This window comes from Aulostomus chinensis, chromosome 2 (assembly GCF_037954235.1).
Source record: "Aulostomus chinensis isolate RoL2024-O1b breed Wild chromosome 2, RoL_Achi_v1.0, whole genome shotgun sequence".
NCBI lineage: Eukaryota > Metazoa > Chordata > Actinopteri > Syngnathiformes > Aulostomidae > Aulostomus > Aulostomus chinensis.
Genome location: NC_141321.1, coordinates 22134913 through 22152981, shown reverse-complemented (window position 1 = coordinate 22152981; position 18069 = coordinate 22134913). Strand labels below are relative to the sequence as shown.

The window sequence follows — 18069 nt, the reverse complement described above, 5'->3', positions numbered from 1 at the left end:
GCAATTAGCAGTTTACAGCACAATGCGAGGATTCATCCCACTTCCTCCCCAGTCATCACCTGCTTAATCCTTATTTTCATCCTTGGCTTTGGGAGAACACCCCCTTCTTAACTGCTTACAAGTGTGGCTTTGATTTTACAGTCTGTGCAGTCACTGGTATCTAATCCACAGTAAAACCATTGATAAGCCAGACAGGGGTAGAGGTTGTCAGCTGAGGCTTCCATGCGCTTTTGGTGGGTGGCTGTCCCCTTGTGGACATTTGGTGGAAGTGCTTTCTCCTCTATTTTATGGTCATATGCGATGTTATTAGTTACAAAAGACAAACATTCCCTGGTATTTGAAAACAGATTTAAATTCAGTATTTATCCTTTTTAAAAAAAAATGTTAACCTTTCATGAATAATCATCTGAGTCTTCTGACCTTTATTGTCCTATTGTGTGTTTTTGGAGCCAATGCCGTAATTTATCTGGTTAAAATGATTTGAAATTCATTGATGCACAAAGAGGTCTATGTCATCATATGACTGAGGACCCCAGAGAAATGGAGGAGATATTATGTCAGGGCATTAGAATTCTAAGATCCACTCAGTGAGAATGATAATAATGAACTTTATTTTCACAACACCTTTCATGCCACCAAATGCATCTCAAAGTGCTTTACAATAACGTAGATACAACAGTACAATAGGCAACAGAGAAACAATGAAATAGGCAGAATTGAGATTTAAAAATCATGAAAACAGGGGCACCATGGCTCGGAGGTAGAGTGGCTGTCTAGCAACCGAAGTGTCGCTGGTTCGATCCTCACTTCCCCCGGTGACCATGCTGAAGTGTCCTTGAGCAAAATACGGAGCCCTTAATTGTTCCTGATGGTCCTGCCACCGACCGTCCAGGGTGAACCCCGCCTCTCGCCCAATGTCAGCTGGGCTAGGCTCCAGCCCTCCACCCTCCAAACCTTAATGGATAAGCTGCATAGAAAATGGATGGATGGAAAATATGAAAAAAACAAAAGATAAATCCACATGGTTCTGTTAAATGCAATTTCAAACTATGTGCCTTTGGACGGTTTACATGATGATTGCATCGGGTTCACCCCTCTAATTGAACACAAATCTTAATTCTAGTAAATGGAATAGGTTAAGTATTTTTACAGATAATAGTAATGAAACAAATGTATTTCGAAATGATAACAACAAAACTGTGTATTTTAATTAGTTTAATCGTGTATAAAGGATTTTGTCTCCCCTCTTGGCTCCTTTTGAACTTGTAAGTCAGAGCCACTTCCTGATACCAGCAAACAGGAAGTGACTCTCTTGAGCTGGTTGGGGATGGACAGGACATTCTTTATCCCATTGGGGGGACAATGCGGGGTCAGCCCTCTGGACTGGAGGCGTGACTGGGGGCGGAGGGGGGGAAGCAGGTGCTTCTCCCCCGCCCCCTCCAGCTTGTCTGTCTGTCTGTTCTGCCCCCGCCGGAGAGGAAGCCCCACCTCCCGGCTCCCAGCAGCCGGCCGCGTCTCTCCTCCTCTCCCCGGCGCTCTGCTCTGCTCCGCTCCGTCCCTGTGGCCTCTCGCTCGGCGTCGGAGCTTCCTGTGTGACAACAAAAGTGTCGACGGAGGGATGGATCCACGCTTTAGCCGCTAACGAACGGAGAATTCTCTAACGTAGCACCACTGGAATAGCCCACACTTGTTTGCGGTGAGTGCTCGTTGTGTGTGAGTCTTTCCGAGCTTTGTGTAGATGAGCGAGCACACGGCGAGGGTTTGTTGAGGAAGTCCTTCAGATATCGAGGAAACGGCTGCTAGTTGTTTCTCCTTTTTTTCGAAGGTCGGTGCGAGCCCTTGTGTGTGTCTGTGTGCGCGTGTGTTTGCGCGTGCAGTGTGAGGACAGATAAGAGTGAGAGGAGTACTACAGAAAGAGAAAGAAAACGTCCAGGTTCAGTGTTTATATGCTGTGTGGTGGAGGGCTTTTTTATTTTCTTAGACCGTGTTTTTTTTTTTTTAAAGCAGATAAGCCGGAACACCCCCCCCCCCTCACACACACACACACACACACACACACACACACACACACACACACACACATAAATGAACTTCATGTAACATCGTTACTGGGGCGCTGTTGTGATGATTATGCAAAGCGCAGCCCAGAGGCTCTCTGCATAAGCCATTTGCTCTTGTTGGCCCTTTATGTAAAATTGTATTGTATTGTTGGTTTTAGTTGGTCGGTAATTCCAGTCATGCCTCTAAAATTATTAGAGAGCGTCTTTTCAGGGTTGCCGCGGATCAACTACTCTGTCTCTCTCTCTCTCTCTCTCTCTCTCTCTCTCTCTCTCGCTCTCTCTCGCTCTCTCTCTCTCTCTCTCTCTCTCTCTCTCTCTCTCTCTCTCTCTCAGTGTGTGTAAATGTGACTGATTTAGTGACACATGTTTTTGACCATTTGGTGCCCCGGGGTGAAGGATCTGACCCCGTGTGTTTGTGTGTGTTTTACGCGTGCGCGTGGCAGGTGGACCGTGTTGAATCACTTCCCACGCGCTCCTTCACTTCTCTTGAACTGCAGGCGCGTATAACAGCTGCTTCTGCAGGGAACGCACACACACACACACACACACACACACACACACACACACACACAGCACTCATCACGCTCATCACACACACCTCTCGGGTTTAAAATATGGTCTACAAACATTAGTGAAGCAACAGGCCTTAGCACGCTGTGCTTCTGAATATATCTTCAGCTAGAAGGAACCTTGTAATGTGTTTACCTGCTTATAATAGCCTGATATTAATATTTTAGTTATTTCTGTAAGAGCTAAGGATGCACTTTTTATTTTAAGCGAATTTGTCATTGTTAGTATTAATGATGAGCAAATAGATGGAGACTAAGGTGCAAAACTGGGGAGATGTAGATATAAGTCTTATGACAACATATTGAAAAATTCTATTTTCCAATACTGATAATGTGCTGATCATATCATGCATCCCTAACAAGAACCCTTTGATTTCTTACAATGAGGACAGTAAACCCTCATGTCCCTTCAACAGCTGCTGGTGTTGATTATTCATTACATGGGCATCTCTAGCTGTATGGTGTCATTTTTGGCAGTTTTGTGTAGTGTAATCCATTACATTCTTAATGTAGAGTCGATTCAGCTTCCCCCAGCGGAGCAGGTAAAGAAAAATACGCTCTGGGAACATTTAGTATGAGATGTTACTGTTTTTATTTCTCTTCTATTTCTCATCTGTTCTTATATCACTGACACTGTCTTTAGTGATTAAGTCTCACTTGTTAACTAGACATTAAATAAAGTATATCCAAGTCGTCCAGAATAGTCAAAATATTCCAAGAAATGTGAGACAAACACATGATACATGTATTTTTGTTAAATGTACATTTACTTTAAAATTTATTGCATAAAAATAATCATTGGGATGTTAAGGTGAAGGGTCTTTTTAGACCCATTATTTATTTTTCTGTAGATTGTCGGGTGTCAGCTATTCGCACCTGTTTGAATGCTTTCGTTCATTCATTTGGAGACAGAATGAGATTTTAATCAGTAACTTGATCATTCTAAATAAACTTATTTTACCCCTTTTTATAGTGTCTTCTTCTGGGTTTGACCCATCCTCATGAGACCGTCTGCCTTTATACTACCACTAAGAACACCCCTGATGATGCTGCTTGGTTTGTTTACATGAAACCACTCCAATCTGACTTAATGTTGGCCCGCTGTGACCTTTGATAGCATGTAGGTATTCTGGTATCAGAGGAATGAAATGTATCACAACTGCCCTTTCTGAGTCTGTCGCCTCCTCTAGAAAGCCAAGCACAAACACTCGGGTTTAGAGAAAGATGACGGTTTGGGTTCAGAGAGTCTCTGTTAAGGCTGTTGCACGTTTGACTCATATCTACAGGTGACTCAGATGAGGTCGTGACAACAACAGCGCAGACATCTAGCGGGATGTATAGCACCTCTTTGCCAAGGTGCCATCTTTCCCTTTTGCAGGGATGGAGGTTTTGTCCTGTGACTCCCCCGCTGCTGGCTACCCATGTGAACAAATGTTTTTACACATATAGAAAACTACAGTGTTGTTGTGATATACAAACCCTGCATGCCAGAGAGTGAAATCGGTTTCTGAATTTACTTTGTGTATCCCTAGATCACCGATCTGATCACATCCATCAATGATATGATGAATATCACTCGTGAGAGTTTATCTGTCTGTTGGTACATATCTGGGGTCTGTCTGGGGCTTGGATTTCACACAAGATACTTTTATATTTTAACAGTGAATCAGAGTGCAGTTGTTGCAAAGTTTGGCTCATACTCTGCTAGGGGGAGGGATCTTCAGGAGATTTTGGCTCCTGCACCTTAACTTGAATTGCCTAAAAGTTGTGTCCCGATGAATGAGCTGCAAACATGCAGCGGCAGCCTAAATCTTTTCTTCCCAACTCACACTTGGCTTGACAACTGCACACCTTAAAATATGTTTTGATGCAGCTAGATATTTCTCCACGACTACTTCTATTTCACGTGAAGAAGACAACGTCCTTCTGTTGAGCAAATGTCAGGTTAATGCAGTGTGATGTCATCCATTGGTGTTGATCCTGCTGTCTTTTTTTGTTGGCTCTATTGTTTGTGAGCCCTTTGTCATTTACGGAGTGGATTGTCAATCTAAGCTCACAGAGGTGATCCGCACAATGATTTTTTTCGGCCATACATAGTGGAATCAGCCAGTATTTGTAAATATTGACCAGCTGCTATTGGCCGACTGGAAATAAGATGACATTCAGCGATGGCTGTGGCGAATGATGACCTGTTGTTGTGAAAGAAGGTTTAGGTGAGGGTTGTTATGTTGACTTAAACGTAACACCAACACCAGTAATGTTATGCTAATATTACAAAAAAAAAACCCAGCTCTGATATCAAAATCAATATTTGTATTGATGGATGAATCAGGATGGGATCAGTGCTGAGAAAATGTGAGTTTATTCATCTCTACTGTTATTTTTTGTTATTAAGACTATTTCTACAATTCTGTCTCAAGTCTGGGTGGGTAAGGTAAAGAGGCTGCTCTTACCTCTCCCTCATTACCACCACTGAGGTAACCCTTAGCAAGTCTCTGAAGCCCAGCTCATCCAGTGGCAGCAGGTCAGCCCTCTCAGGTGTGAATGAGGGCAATTACAGACACACAATACTACCGCAATACTTGGCCCATGATAATGACAGTATCATGATACAATGATAATTAATATATTGTGAGATAATTAATCTTCGATGCTTCAGGATCATCTTTGGAAATGAAGAAAAAATACCCGTAAGATCCTCTTAAAATGGAGCATTGCTCTGAGTGACCATTCCCAGCTATCATTATTGTTCAATGATTCATCCCTCATATGTAATATTGTTTATGTACAAGAAATATTCAATTATTATGAATCCTGACACACACTTTTGTTCTATCTGTAAACACCTCCCAAAGATTAAGAAGGAGTTTCAGGATGAGCATAAAGCTTGTAGTCCAGTGGTAGAAATATCACACCTGGATCACATGTAAAATGCAAATAATCATTATTTTTGGCCTAAATAATGTCTATCAGCCAAAACGTAATTAAAAAAAAAGTCTTTAGGGGTTTCAGCTTGCAGAAAACCAAATAAAACATGAACAAGCACAACCTCGCTGGCATATTTAATACAAATGGACCTGGTGACTTAAGGTGGTTTTATCCAGTCTTGTCCTGGACTTACATGTGTCTGGTGGTTCAGCTCATGATAAGAGTGTAAGATGATGTATGCAAATCTGGCCAGTAAGACTCCCAAGATCTCATTTGTGACATGCCATTTGAAAGTCGCCGACATCGTATACTGTTATGGTACCCATACTAGGCTGGCATGTTTTCAGGTGTCTTTGTGCTGTTTGTCATGCTGCGGTAGCCTGCAGTGCTGTAAGTGTCTGGGGGCTAGACGGCAGCTGTGTTGAGAAGAGTGCTGGTGACAGTTTGTCTGTGGCAACAGCACCTGGCTCTGTTTAGAGAGTGATTAGGAGAGTCCCAAGCAGCTCCCCGTACTGTTTACACAAGGAGCCTGGAGTTAAAGGTGACCCACTTTGCATTTCCTTATCAACAGCTTACATTGATAGCTTTGAATAGCACAAGCTGTAGAGAGGTCTTTGCATGGGTTTGCATAGTCCTCTAATAGAGAGAATGGGATGTCTCTGACTGGGCAAGGCTTGCATTTGACTAGCATTACAACAATGTCCTGAGGTGGTATGAAAATGTGCTGCACACACCGCTCTCTTTGTGTGTCGGAGCAGGGTTGCTGTGTGGTCTGCCTGTGGAGGAGAAACCACTGTCGAATGTTTAGGAAATTAAGGTTTTCCTTAGCCAACATGTGTCTTTCCCTTCTGCCACTTTCTCCTTTCTTCTGTTCTCTTCTTTTCCCCCCAGCTACTCTCTGGATATGTCTCTTAGATTTTGTGGCAAAGTTGTGTCCTGTTTGATGGTGTTACCCTTTGGGATGGAGTAAAAAAAATGTAAGTGATTTGGCGTGTCAAGGAGTCCCCTACACAGTGTAAAAACCGCTGGTAAAGGTAAGCTGTAAATGTGATGACCAGTGAAGACAGCTGATCAAACAGGTCATAAAGCATTTATTGGAAAAAACAGAAAGAAGCTTTTTTGGTCAGGCAGACTGAGGAGTCACAGGTAACCTCGGGATGATATCAAGTAGATTGACAGAGAAGAACTAATACTCCCCCCCCCCCCCCCCCACACACACACACGCTCGTGCATATTGTTTCTTGGTGGTTCCAAAAGGTGCTTATCACTGTATGTTAGTGTTTACCCTCTGCGTGTGAGAGCGAACTATCCTGCTCGGTGACGTCGTTCCATGTTAGAGACGCATGTCCCTTTATCACTTAGCTAGATTCTACACAATTTTCCCAGGTATGTTGTATTAGCGTGTGTTTGAGGAAACAGGCTGTTAATGGTTGTTCAAGGATGTAAAGGACAGATGCGGCACACATTTGTTTGTCCCTTAATGACACTTAAGAACTTTATGTTTTATAACAACCTGTTAGCTGTCATCACATCAAATTGCAGGCTGTGTGTAAACAAGGATTCCCCCTTAAGAACTGTATTAAAACTGTATTTCAGCCTGTGTGTTTCATCTCTACCTGCATAGAATCAAATCCTGCTCATGGTCAAGACTATTTAAAAAAAAAAAAAAAAAAAAGAGACGGAATGCTTTTGTTTCCAAAATCTTGGGAGGATTCTGCATTCATATGTAATTGTGTCTTTATAGAGATCAGGGTGTGTATGGGTGTACAGGGTTTCCATCAGAGAAGTTGTTAGGTGCCAGGCGGACAGGTGTGTTTGTGTGTGTGCGGAGTGATCATAGCATGTACTGACTGAGTAATAGCCTAACTGCAGTTTGGTGAATCCCTTGCTTTAAGCTCCATTCAATGAACTGCACTGAAGACGTGATACTTGAGTATCCTGTGAGACTTCCTTCAGACCGCTCGGAGCTCAGCGGTGAAATCATTGCCGGCGTTTCTTCGCAATCTTCACCTACGATCAAATTGTGAGTGTGAAACAGATGGAAGGAGAAATACAGTCTACGTCAGTGAAGTTAGTCTTGCTACATTCAAAAGACCAAACCATGCTGGTGATACTTGTAGATCTTGTGTATATGATTGTGTTGCTAATGCTGGCGGATGGCGTTGTCATACCACAGATCCCGATAAGCACTTGCTAAACAAACACACAACATAGACAACATGAGAGCTGCAGATAAGGAAATCATACACACACTCAACTCTGACCATACTTGACTACTCCCCTCACCAAACAGGATCTCTTTCATTTAGCATATTTAATGTGTGTACCCCTGTGTGTATCGTGTGTTGTGTTTCTATCTGTTTAAGTCTTTGTGCTTTCTGCAGTCACACACTCGCTGTGTAATCCAGCATTGTGCTACAGGCTACTCTTCAACAAAGACCCTTTCTTTTACTATCACATCGTCATCTCTCTTTTTTTCCTCCTCTATCTGTGTCTGTTATCAGTCTTCAACATGTCTGTGTGTTTTGCCACTCTGGCTTCCTCTCACTGTCAGGAATATTGCGCTGCTGTTACACGCCTTGCCATCCGTATAAAAGCAGATGAAATAGAGGGACAGAATGTTACGCTGCTGAGCCGGCATTCGAGCTAGTGGCAACACTGAATTGACATCTGTGTGAAAGGGGCAGAACGGCTTATCCAAGATGCCAGAGAGCTGCTGTGTTTACACGGCACGGCTCTTTGGCAAAACGCCTGAATGCTATATCAAGTCACACGTTGGGGCAAAGCGTGACAATGATGAGGCCATTTTTATGGTGGTATTTTGGAATCTCTTTCTCTTTCTGTCTTTAAGATATCTGCTAAATCAGCTGACTGTCGTGTGTGTGTGTGTGTGTCTGTGTCTATGTCTGTGTGCGCACACATGCTAGCGGGCTTCCTTGTGCATGAGGTCAGATCTGTGCCTGAAGAAGTGAAGCGGGTTTTGTGGCCAAGTGTTTTACTGTGTTTTGTGTTGGTGGAGACCACAGTTGCCATGTTAAACGTGTTCTCACAGAGGAGCGAGTTGCCAGCTAGACTTGTTTTATCTGGCTGGTATTTGTACAACTAAAGGCTATTCATTGTGGGCACTGTGTCTGTTTATATCTCAGCTTAACATTATCTATATGTGGTTCCTATTTGCATTGGCAATGACTAACAAAATGCACCATAACTTGCTTTGTAGGTGACTGCTGCTCTGTTGGATGGTTGTTGAATAATGTGAACACAATCATTTTTTAAAGCCAAGGCCATATGGAATTCATATTAATTCTGCATCAAATGTCTTTAAATGAACCCTTCATTCATAGATATTTCCTGCATAAAGAGGCAAAGTCATGAGGATTCCTGCTTTTGAAAGAGGTGGTTGTTCATTTATGAGCAGAGAGCATTTATCGTTGGCACTGAACACATTCCACGGCTGTAACGAATCAAACGATACCAACGCTTGAGATGATAGTAGTTTTACCCTGAGGAGGAGTGTTTCAGAAAAGCTTATACACCATATTAACTAATATTTGTGAAGTACGTTCCTCAAATAACTGGTCCAATGGTGCTACACATATCATCTTAGTGAATATACATGTATAAATATTGTATATACATACAGTCTCTCATCAGACCACAGCAGCTACACAGTCTTAGACACACATGTAACTCAAATTATAGCAAAAAGATTATAGGACAACTCTCAGCAACCTGACCCCACCATGGAAAGTCAAGTGGGTGTTGTGTCTGCTCCTGTATGTGTGGTGTGTGAGTGTGCATGTTAGTGGTGGAGCCGCTTGGGATTCAGGGCCCATGCAGAGCACTTGGAGCGCTAATTAGGCAGACACAACCCAACAGAGTACATAACAGACAGAAAGAGAGAAGAGAGGAGAGTGAGAAAGGTTGAACAGGATGAGTTTATGCAGGGGAGCCAGCAAAAACAGTGCTCACCGCTAGAGGAGGCTTGTGGAAGAAGAGAGATGGAGAGGGCAGAAACAACATTAAAAAAAGAGTGACCGCGTAATTCAATACATCTAGTTCTTTAGCACATGCAGGTTGTCTGTGTGCGTGTGTTTGTTTGTATGGGCGTAACTGTAACTGTGTGTGTCCAAAGGTATACCGAAGAGAGCAAGTGGAGAAAGCATGATAAGCTCCATGGCAGCTTCTGTTTAAGCTCATGTGTGTGAGATCTGCAGCATCCGTCTTATCGCCTCGTCTTGCTGTGAAGTGAAGAACTGCATCGCCACATTTCTAGTCTCTCTCTAGCAGGTGATTAAAGGGCAGAGTTGATAGGACCTGGTGAGAGTGATGATGATGAGGATGGTGAGTCAGAGTTGACTCCCTGCCTCCTCTCAGTCGAGCAGCTGAGCAGGGGCTGGAGCTGGCCATCTCATTAGGGGAGCAGCAGGACTGTGTCCCCCTCAGCGAGAGGCTACAGGGAGCGCAGCCATACAGACAGCAGCTTGACTCCGTGGACCACAAAGATCCAGAGACATAGACAGCGGGATCTTGTGTGTGTGTCAGTGTGTGTGTGTGTGCGCGCCTTTGCCTCTGCATATGTGTGTTCACTCTCTAAGCAGCGTTGTGAAGCGTTACCAGACTGTTCTGTCATGCGCCCACGCTGGTGTCTCAGAGAACACAGCCACACACTCCCCAGATGACACGCATGCACACACACCACACATCCCCGGCAACCTCTACCACAGCCACTATGTAATTAACAGACAGAGGAAATGGTGCTGTTGGGGTGGGTGAGTCGGATGCAGGGAGGAGAGAAAATCATCTCAGCTCGTGCCTACCCTCAAGACACACTGTTTCTCTGTGGCTGTGTGTGTTGGAGAATAAAAGAGAGGAAGGTGAAGAGAGGGAAGAGATGCCGGCTGGTCTTTTGAAATCTCAGTGTTTTTGTTGCAAGCTGCTGGCTGGCAGGTTGGAGGTGGTGGGGAAGGGGGTGGGTGAATACAGAGCTAATGGTGGAGAGGAAGAGAAGTAGGAGGTGAGGTATGAATAATAAGGTGTGTGCACACATGCACACGCTCAGCCCCATCATTTAAAGCCACAACGTAGCAGACAGGTGTGTGTGTGTGTGTGTGTGTGTGTGTGTGTGTGTGTGTGTGTGTGTGCGCGTGCTCGCTCAAGACAATGAGAGTGAGCTCGGTCATAAGGAGATGTACTCTGTTCTCTGCTGTAGCTCCATAATGGAGGCCTGCTGTATAATGACAGCTCAGACGCAGGCAATACTCTCTGGCTCTCTCTTTTTGGATTCTTGATTGATCTCTCGCTCTCTCACTTTCCCACTCCCTCCCTCCCTTGTTTCTTTCCCCTTTTCTTTGTCTCCTTTCCTTCTGCCCCTTCTTTCTTCTTCTGTCTCTCAATCTCCTGTGGAATTGTCGCCTTTGATTCTCTGGCTCTGCAGCCATAGAGCTGCTGTTTCAGGATTTCTCTGATATTCTGGTTTTGTCTTTGGTATAGAGAAAAAAAAGTATCATCCATGCATGTAGACAGGCACTCACAGGTGTGCGTACACACTCACATGCACACGCACGCACGTTCCATAGTGCCTGAGGCTAGATTGCTCTGACATCTCATCTTTGAAGTCAAACAAACCTGGAACTACCAGAGCAGGTTTATCCTGCTGTGCTCTGAATACTGTGTTTCGTGTGTGTGTGTGTGTGTGTGTGTGTGTGTGTGTTAGATGACAAACTTCTAATTTTACCCTATTCATGTGTGTAAGCTTTTAACACCTATCTTGGGGATGCTCATATCTTAAATCCACAGCTTCCTTTCCTTCACTTTTTTTGAAGGTCCGAAACTGAAGAGCATCTTTTCTTCTTTTAGAATGCTTTCTCTCAAAATTGACTCATGTAACTTATCATATGTAACTACATGACAATATATAACTTTGCATTTTTTGGCCTCAACACAATTTTTCTCCTGCTGTCATTTGATTAGTAATAATAGGTGTCACATCTCAGTTTGTTCATGTCAAATATGCCCCCTCTATATCCAGTTCTACTTGCTTGTTTCATGCATCTGACTGTTATTGTGTTCAAAGTATTTTTTATTTTCCATTCTCTTTGGTAAAGTGTTTTCTATGCCCTTCTCCCTCCCTTATTACCCCAGTCAGCACATCTTCAGCTGCTAACAAGTCAGTCAACCATTGAGGATGATGAGTACTCATCAAACTGGCTCTATCTCTTTCGTATCAGTCGCTCAGCCACCTCCTCTGAGGGATTCCTGCATGATGCAAAGTTGAACCTGTCCTCACATTGAAGTTTGCTTCCCATGTGAGGGAGCGCTCTATCGCTGAATATCTGCTCCCCAGGGGTGTGCGTCTCAGATAAGACACAATGAGATATGATGCAACATAGAAACAATATGGAATGATTGTTGTGTGTTGTGTTATTGCTATTGTTGTCATCCTATTAATCCATCAACCTTAAGTTTGAGAACAAATTCTGATAGATTTCTGAAATCCAGTGAAGAGAGAATAAGAGAATGTGACATTAGAGCAGGGTGGCACGGTGGTGCAGTGGTTAGCGCTGTCGCCTCACAGCAAGAAGGTTCCGGGTTTGATCCCTGGTTCGGGCACAGGGTCTTTCTGTGTGGAGTCTCCATGTTCTCCCTGTTCCTGTGTGGGTTCTCTCTGGTACTCCAGCTTCCTCCCACAGTCCAAAGACATCAAGAGGGGACGAGGCTGATTGATACTCTAAATAGACCGTAGGTGTGGCTGTGAGTGTGAATGGTTGACTGTCTGTATGTGTTGCGATGGACTGACGACCCATCCAGGGTGAACCCCACCTCTCGCCCGAAGGCTGCTGGGATAGGCTCCAGCCCCCCACGACCGTTAACGGGATAAGTGGTAGAAAAATGGATGGATGGATGTTTGAACATCAGCTAATTGAAATACTCTACACGGGAATCTGTAAACAAACAAAGTTTTCATAATACATTTTTTCTACTATGATAATCTTTCATGTGAAGAGTGCAGTGGCTTTGGTGACAGAATTTGACCGTGGAGAGAACAATGCTGACTTTTCATGAAGTCAGTCCAAAGATTAGTGAGTCTTTATGTTACTGTTGTTCATCCTGTTATGCGGCATTGTTTTCCATCTTTCTAGTAAAATGCAAACTTAATCCAAACTCACACTATCAGCTTTTGAAGAAATGAAGAGAGCAGAGGGTGGGGGAGTGCTTGTTTTGTGTAAGCAAGATGGCAGGTATCAAGTCACTCACAGTAAATAGCCTTGCAGGAGGAGCAAAGGCAAAGTGACAAGTGACAACTTCAGTTATTTGAAGACAAAATTTAAATGGATGCAAGTCATGTCTAAAGATTTATCCATACGCTAACTGATATATCTGTGTTTCCCTTACACATCAAACCCAGCACATCTTTGTGAATCTTTACACTCCTGGACTGTGTGTGCATCTGCGGCCATTCTGTCATTATATATAAATCTTATGTTTACATACTACTTGCTACTTTTATTTGGTATTTAACACAAAAGGCAAACCAGAAGAAAGTCTGATTGCAACAAGCTGTAAGGGGACAGCCACCTGCCGCTCTGGAGGAGGACATATTTCATTGAATACATCTATTATCCCTGCTCATGTATTCAGTGACAGCAACAGTATTCCAATTAAATGGCCTAATTGAGCTAGAATTATAGCTTGACTACGACTGTGCATGTAAACCCACAGGGGGATCTGAAAGGTGTTTTTTCTACTCAAGTATTACAAAACAGCATGATACAATGTGTTGCTTATCTAGAAGCTGCTGTTGGGTGTTTCTGGTCTCACAATCTACAGTGAGTGCATGTAACTTTCAGCTCTTTCAGGTTACCGTGGCTTGTTTGGTGTTCCTCCCTGCTATATTTAACTTATTTACTTAGAAAAATGTCTTTATCTCTCCCAATGGTGATTAACAATAATTTGCTTAAACTTCCTGTTGTGGCTTAAAAAAATAAAAGTGTATCAGGGAAACTCCACGATGTGAAACAGTAGCACATAGTTGTTTTGTTTAAGCAACAACGGTTCAGCTCAGCACTGAGATTATTATCTGTTGGAGGAAAGTTGGAACAAGAGTGTGGGAGTGAAAGAACAGCACAGGCATACACCAAGGGCAACCAGACTTGAAAAATGCTTAAAAAGGGTGCTTTTATTCACCTTTCTGGCCAAATATGTCCAGCCAATTCTTTATTACCATATTTGTCTTGCCCATAGGCTAGTTACCATCATCTTGTGGCTCTGCAGCACTATGGCATCTGCTGCACAAGCAGAGCGAACTGGATATACACAGTTGTAGGCAACACCATTCCAACCTTGCTGCGTTGAACTTGGCAAAGGCTGCATGGTGGCTGGATCAGATAGATGAGCCAGCGGCACTGCACTGCTAGTTTTAACGAGCTGATAGGCAAATCCCTTCCTGGTTAAAGATTAACCACTTGCCAGAGCTGCCACTGCATTATCTCCCTACTGGCCGGGGCACACAGGAGCCAAGAGGATTTACTTTATATGCATGCATTTGTGTAGTTGTGTGTGTGTGTGTGTGTGAGAGAGAGAGAGAGAGAGAGAGAGCGCAGGGGAGAGAGAGAGCAAGAGAGAGAGAGAGCGAGAGAGAGAGCGAGATCTGCATTCCAACCAGCAAAAGGGTGGAACTGTGTGTTTGTTTGACTACTGGAGTTAGTGATCGGCTTTACTCCCAGTGGGGTGTTAAAACTGTGTGTTTACTGTATGCCATTTAGCAGTCAATCTCTTCTGTGTGTGTGTGTGTGTGTGTGTGTGTGTGTGTGTGTGTGTGTGTGTGTGTGTGTGCGAGAGAGAGTGAGTGTGAATGGGTGGGATCATGTTCGTGTGTGGTTTGTTGTAATCTACATTCCTTTTTTCAAGCCCTTGTTTTGTTTTCCCTTAGGGTGTAACGGCGTGAAAGGGTTAATAGCATCAGGAAGCTTGGTGTGTAACAGATTCCTTTTAACCCTTAGGTTGTCAGCAAACATGTTTAACTTTTGCTTGTTGTTGCTGTGCCAAAATAGTTGGTTTATTCACATCTCCTTTCAACATTATGGTTGTTCCTGCTAATAGGCAACCCCAGTGTCCTTTTCATTATCTCTTCCAATATCAGTTAAAATCAATTGTTCTCCCTTCTTGTGTTTCACTGGATTAAAGAGCTGTGACATATGCCGTTTTATTAACCAAGGATTCCCTCTGATTAACTGGGAGATTACGCCATCTGCTGGGCACTGGAAGTATGTGTAGCCAGAGATTGTGTGGTAGCTGAGTGATGTTAAGGGGTGGAGGCAGGCTCACTTACTTGGAAACGCATAAGAGATTACTCATCATGGGTTGCTTAGATCATTCTATTCTTCAGTACTTAATTTGCAAAGAGAGCCATGAAATGCAGGGGTTGTGTTTTTTCTCGTTTAGGAAATCCCTTTTTAGGCCACGTACACGCAAGTGTCTGTAATACTGTCATTGATTTCCACTTTATCCTGTTGTACATGTTCCAATCTTCATTAAACTAGCTGAAGTAGTGAGTTCTTAGCTGCCATTCTGTAAATGTGGGTTACATGAAAATAGGCTGTGTTTAATTCATGGAGTCCACAGTTTGTAGGGGGATTCCAATACTTTCATAGTGATTTTTTTTCTTCTCTTTATTATAGACGGGGTGTATTCCAGTACTGTGGTTGCTTCTTGTATGCTTCAAAAAGACAACACTCTTATCCGAAACCAGAAATGTGAACTTTGCGTTGCACAGAAAGTGAAAGAAGAGACAGACAGACAGACAGACAGACAGACAGAGAGAGAGGCACTCTTGTGTTTTCTCAGAGGAGCCAGACCATGTCCTGAGGAACAGAGAGGAGCTTTGTCAGGAGGTGGCCTTTGGCACAATGCTAGCCACCGTGCAGCTCTGCCTCAAAGATAATCTCTCTCCCTGTCATCTCCCTGGCTCACTCTGCTCCTTTGCTGTTCTGAGAAAAGTAGCGAGTGACGGAAGGAGGAAATGACTAAAGAAAGACTCATTCACACCCCTGCAATGACAGCAGGACAGACTGAGGGGAAGTCAAACCCACGTTTTTACCCTCTTCCTCTGCCCTCCACCCTCGACCAAGAGTCTCCTCTGCCCTGATAACAGCTGATCTAATTGTGTTTGTCCTTGTTTGTAAAGGTTGATGCACGGAGGATGATGAATGCGCTTCTCTCCTATGTTGAGGGGTTTGAAACAGGCCACAACATGTCCTCTTTCTCTCTCTGTCCGCCTTTCTTCTGTCTTGAGAAGGGAAGGGCGCCACACATAATTAACTGACCCTGATTATCAATGCACATACACTCGCACTGCCTTTCTCTCCCCAGCAATGGGGTCAAATGTGGTGACTTCTTCTCTTCTCTTCTCTTCTCTTCTCTTCTCTTCTCTTCTCTTCTCTTCTCTTCTCTTCTCTTCTACACCCCCCCACCCCCCTCCTCCAGCTCTCCTTGGCAGGGCATGCATGCTTGTGTCTGTTATCTACAAATGGCTAAGGAATTATAGGTTGAGGGGAGGAGGAGGAGAAGGAGTGGGGGGGGTGCTAGAGTGTGAGGAGGGGTGGGGGTGAGGTCATGTGACATCGCAGCAGCTGCTAGGCTAAGAATTTCTGTTTTCTCACTTAGAGGGAGTGAGCTTGAGCAAGGAGGGGAGAGATAGGCAGCGTGTGTGGTGTGTTGCTTTGTTAGATAAGCTCTAAACGGTCTTTGTGAGAGGCAGCGCAAGAGACAGGAAGGCAGGCGGGGAGGGAGAGAGGGCGGACAGGCGAGAGGAGATAGACAGAGAGCAAGAGAGGGGAGCAGGAAGATGGTGTATGTCCAGTCAGTGCCTGCCGGTGTGTGCTGGGCTGGGCTCAGCGTGAAGATGCAGACATGGGGGATCCAGGCGGTTCCACTCCTTTGTGCAGTAAGGAGCTACAGCCACGCTTTTTTTTTTGTCTATGGGGGGGGGGGGGGGGGGTCATGAACCACTGCCAGACCTCCGGATGTGTGCCTCTGTGTGTGTATTTGTCAAGCTTGTCTGTCTCTCCTTTACTGTGTGGTTTTCGTATGCGGCTGCTCCACGAGCTTCAGAAGCGTGAACTACAGTGTGTTCTTGCTTTCTAACGTGTTAGTTTCTGAAAATGTTCTTTGTGTATTTCCTTCACTCCTGTCTTTGACTTTTATTCCTTTTCCTGACTTACTTTTTTGACTTTCCTGAAAGAGGGAGGGACAAGCAGTACTTTAACAAAGTGGTTTTACCGGACTTGGCTTGTGTGTGTGTGTGTGTGTGTGTGTGTGTGTGTGTGTGTGTGTGTGTGTGTGTGTGTGTTATTTCACTTGTTTGCCAGTTTCTCAATGGAACAGTGTGTATTGTTCAGACAGTAGTCGTTGTTGATTCCATTATTAATTGCATACTGGGTTCATGTGGAGTGCACGGGGTAATGGGGGGGGGTTACAGGCTGGAGAACTTGGGAATGTTGTATTCTCTTTCTCTTACTGCTGTATCTGTGTGTCAAATACACACACACACAGGCACACGCACACACACGGGGTGCTGTTCCTGTGCTCTCTACTCCGAAGGGAACATGATCTTTTTATAGCCCTCTCAGCCTCTAGGGTAAACCCAGATTTAACTCCCACTTATCTAATTGTGCTATTGATATACTGTTAGTAAGCAGGTTTCATCTCAGAGAGTCGGATTTTTGTCTAAAATATGCTGGAAGTTGTTGAATGTGTGTGTGTTTTGGTGTAACGGGTAATACCTCTGCCACACAAAATAGTATAGACTCCGCTGAGCTGCTCCAGCATATAAGACTGCCACACAGCCTTCTGGCATTTAGGGATTCCACTGACGGAGGGGCTATCAACACAGTGTCCCCTTTCAACATACACATATGAAGGAAGTGAACCCTCTTCACCCATTCTCACTGTCCAGCTTTTAGAACTCTTATCTCAGGCTAGAAATCAACATTGTCACTTGTGCTGTCACATGAAGTCTTTACTCTATAACATTAACTTTTTCTCTGGTTGAATTGAATCTAAAAACTGTGTGTTTTTGAGAATTATAGTGGTGATATTCCTCCTCATGATGCGAGAGAGGTCTTAGCTGTGCTTCCGTGGCAGCCAGTATTAATTGGATAAAGCATAATCTGAATGGGCTACTCTTTCTCTAACAATGTTGTGTGGTAGGGAGTAGCGCTGATTTGATCCATTTAAACAAGGAGGCAATAGATGTATATAATAGTATAATGCAGCACCATTTATTTAAGACACTGCCTGTAAGAAAGTCACTCTGGTGGTGACGGAGCATGCTCAGTTGATGTGTTGTGTATACTCAGACCATAGACCACAGCCAGACTGAAATTCTTGCTAAGGATGGGTGACCTGCCCTCCTAACCTCCCACCTCTGACCCTAAGCCATACAATGAAAGCCCCTCTGCCCCTCACACCACCAATCCCCATCCGCCCCAGCTGTCACAGATACTCAGCAC

General features: G+C 44.0%; 1 protein-coding gene across 3 annotated transcripts in view; it reads left to right on the top strand.

Annotated features, from left to right (window-relative positions):
* gse1b (Gse1 coiled-coil protein b) overlaps positions 1 to 18069 on the top strand; it is a 170040-nt gene that overhangs the window by 122624 nt on the left and 29347 nt on the right. The window contains exon 1 of one of the 3 annotated variants that reach the window (XM_086185004.1): positions 16293 to 16502. The exons of the other annotated variants lie outside the window; for them this stretch is intronic. Within the exon in view, the coding sequence (XP_086041130.1) occupies positions 16469 to 16502 (34 nt within the window). The 5' untranslated portion in view covers positions 16293 to 16468. Of the gene's footprint in view, positions 1 to 16292; positions 16503 to 18069 lie in introns of those variants that run through there. 3 annotated transcript variants of the gene reach the window in all.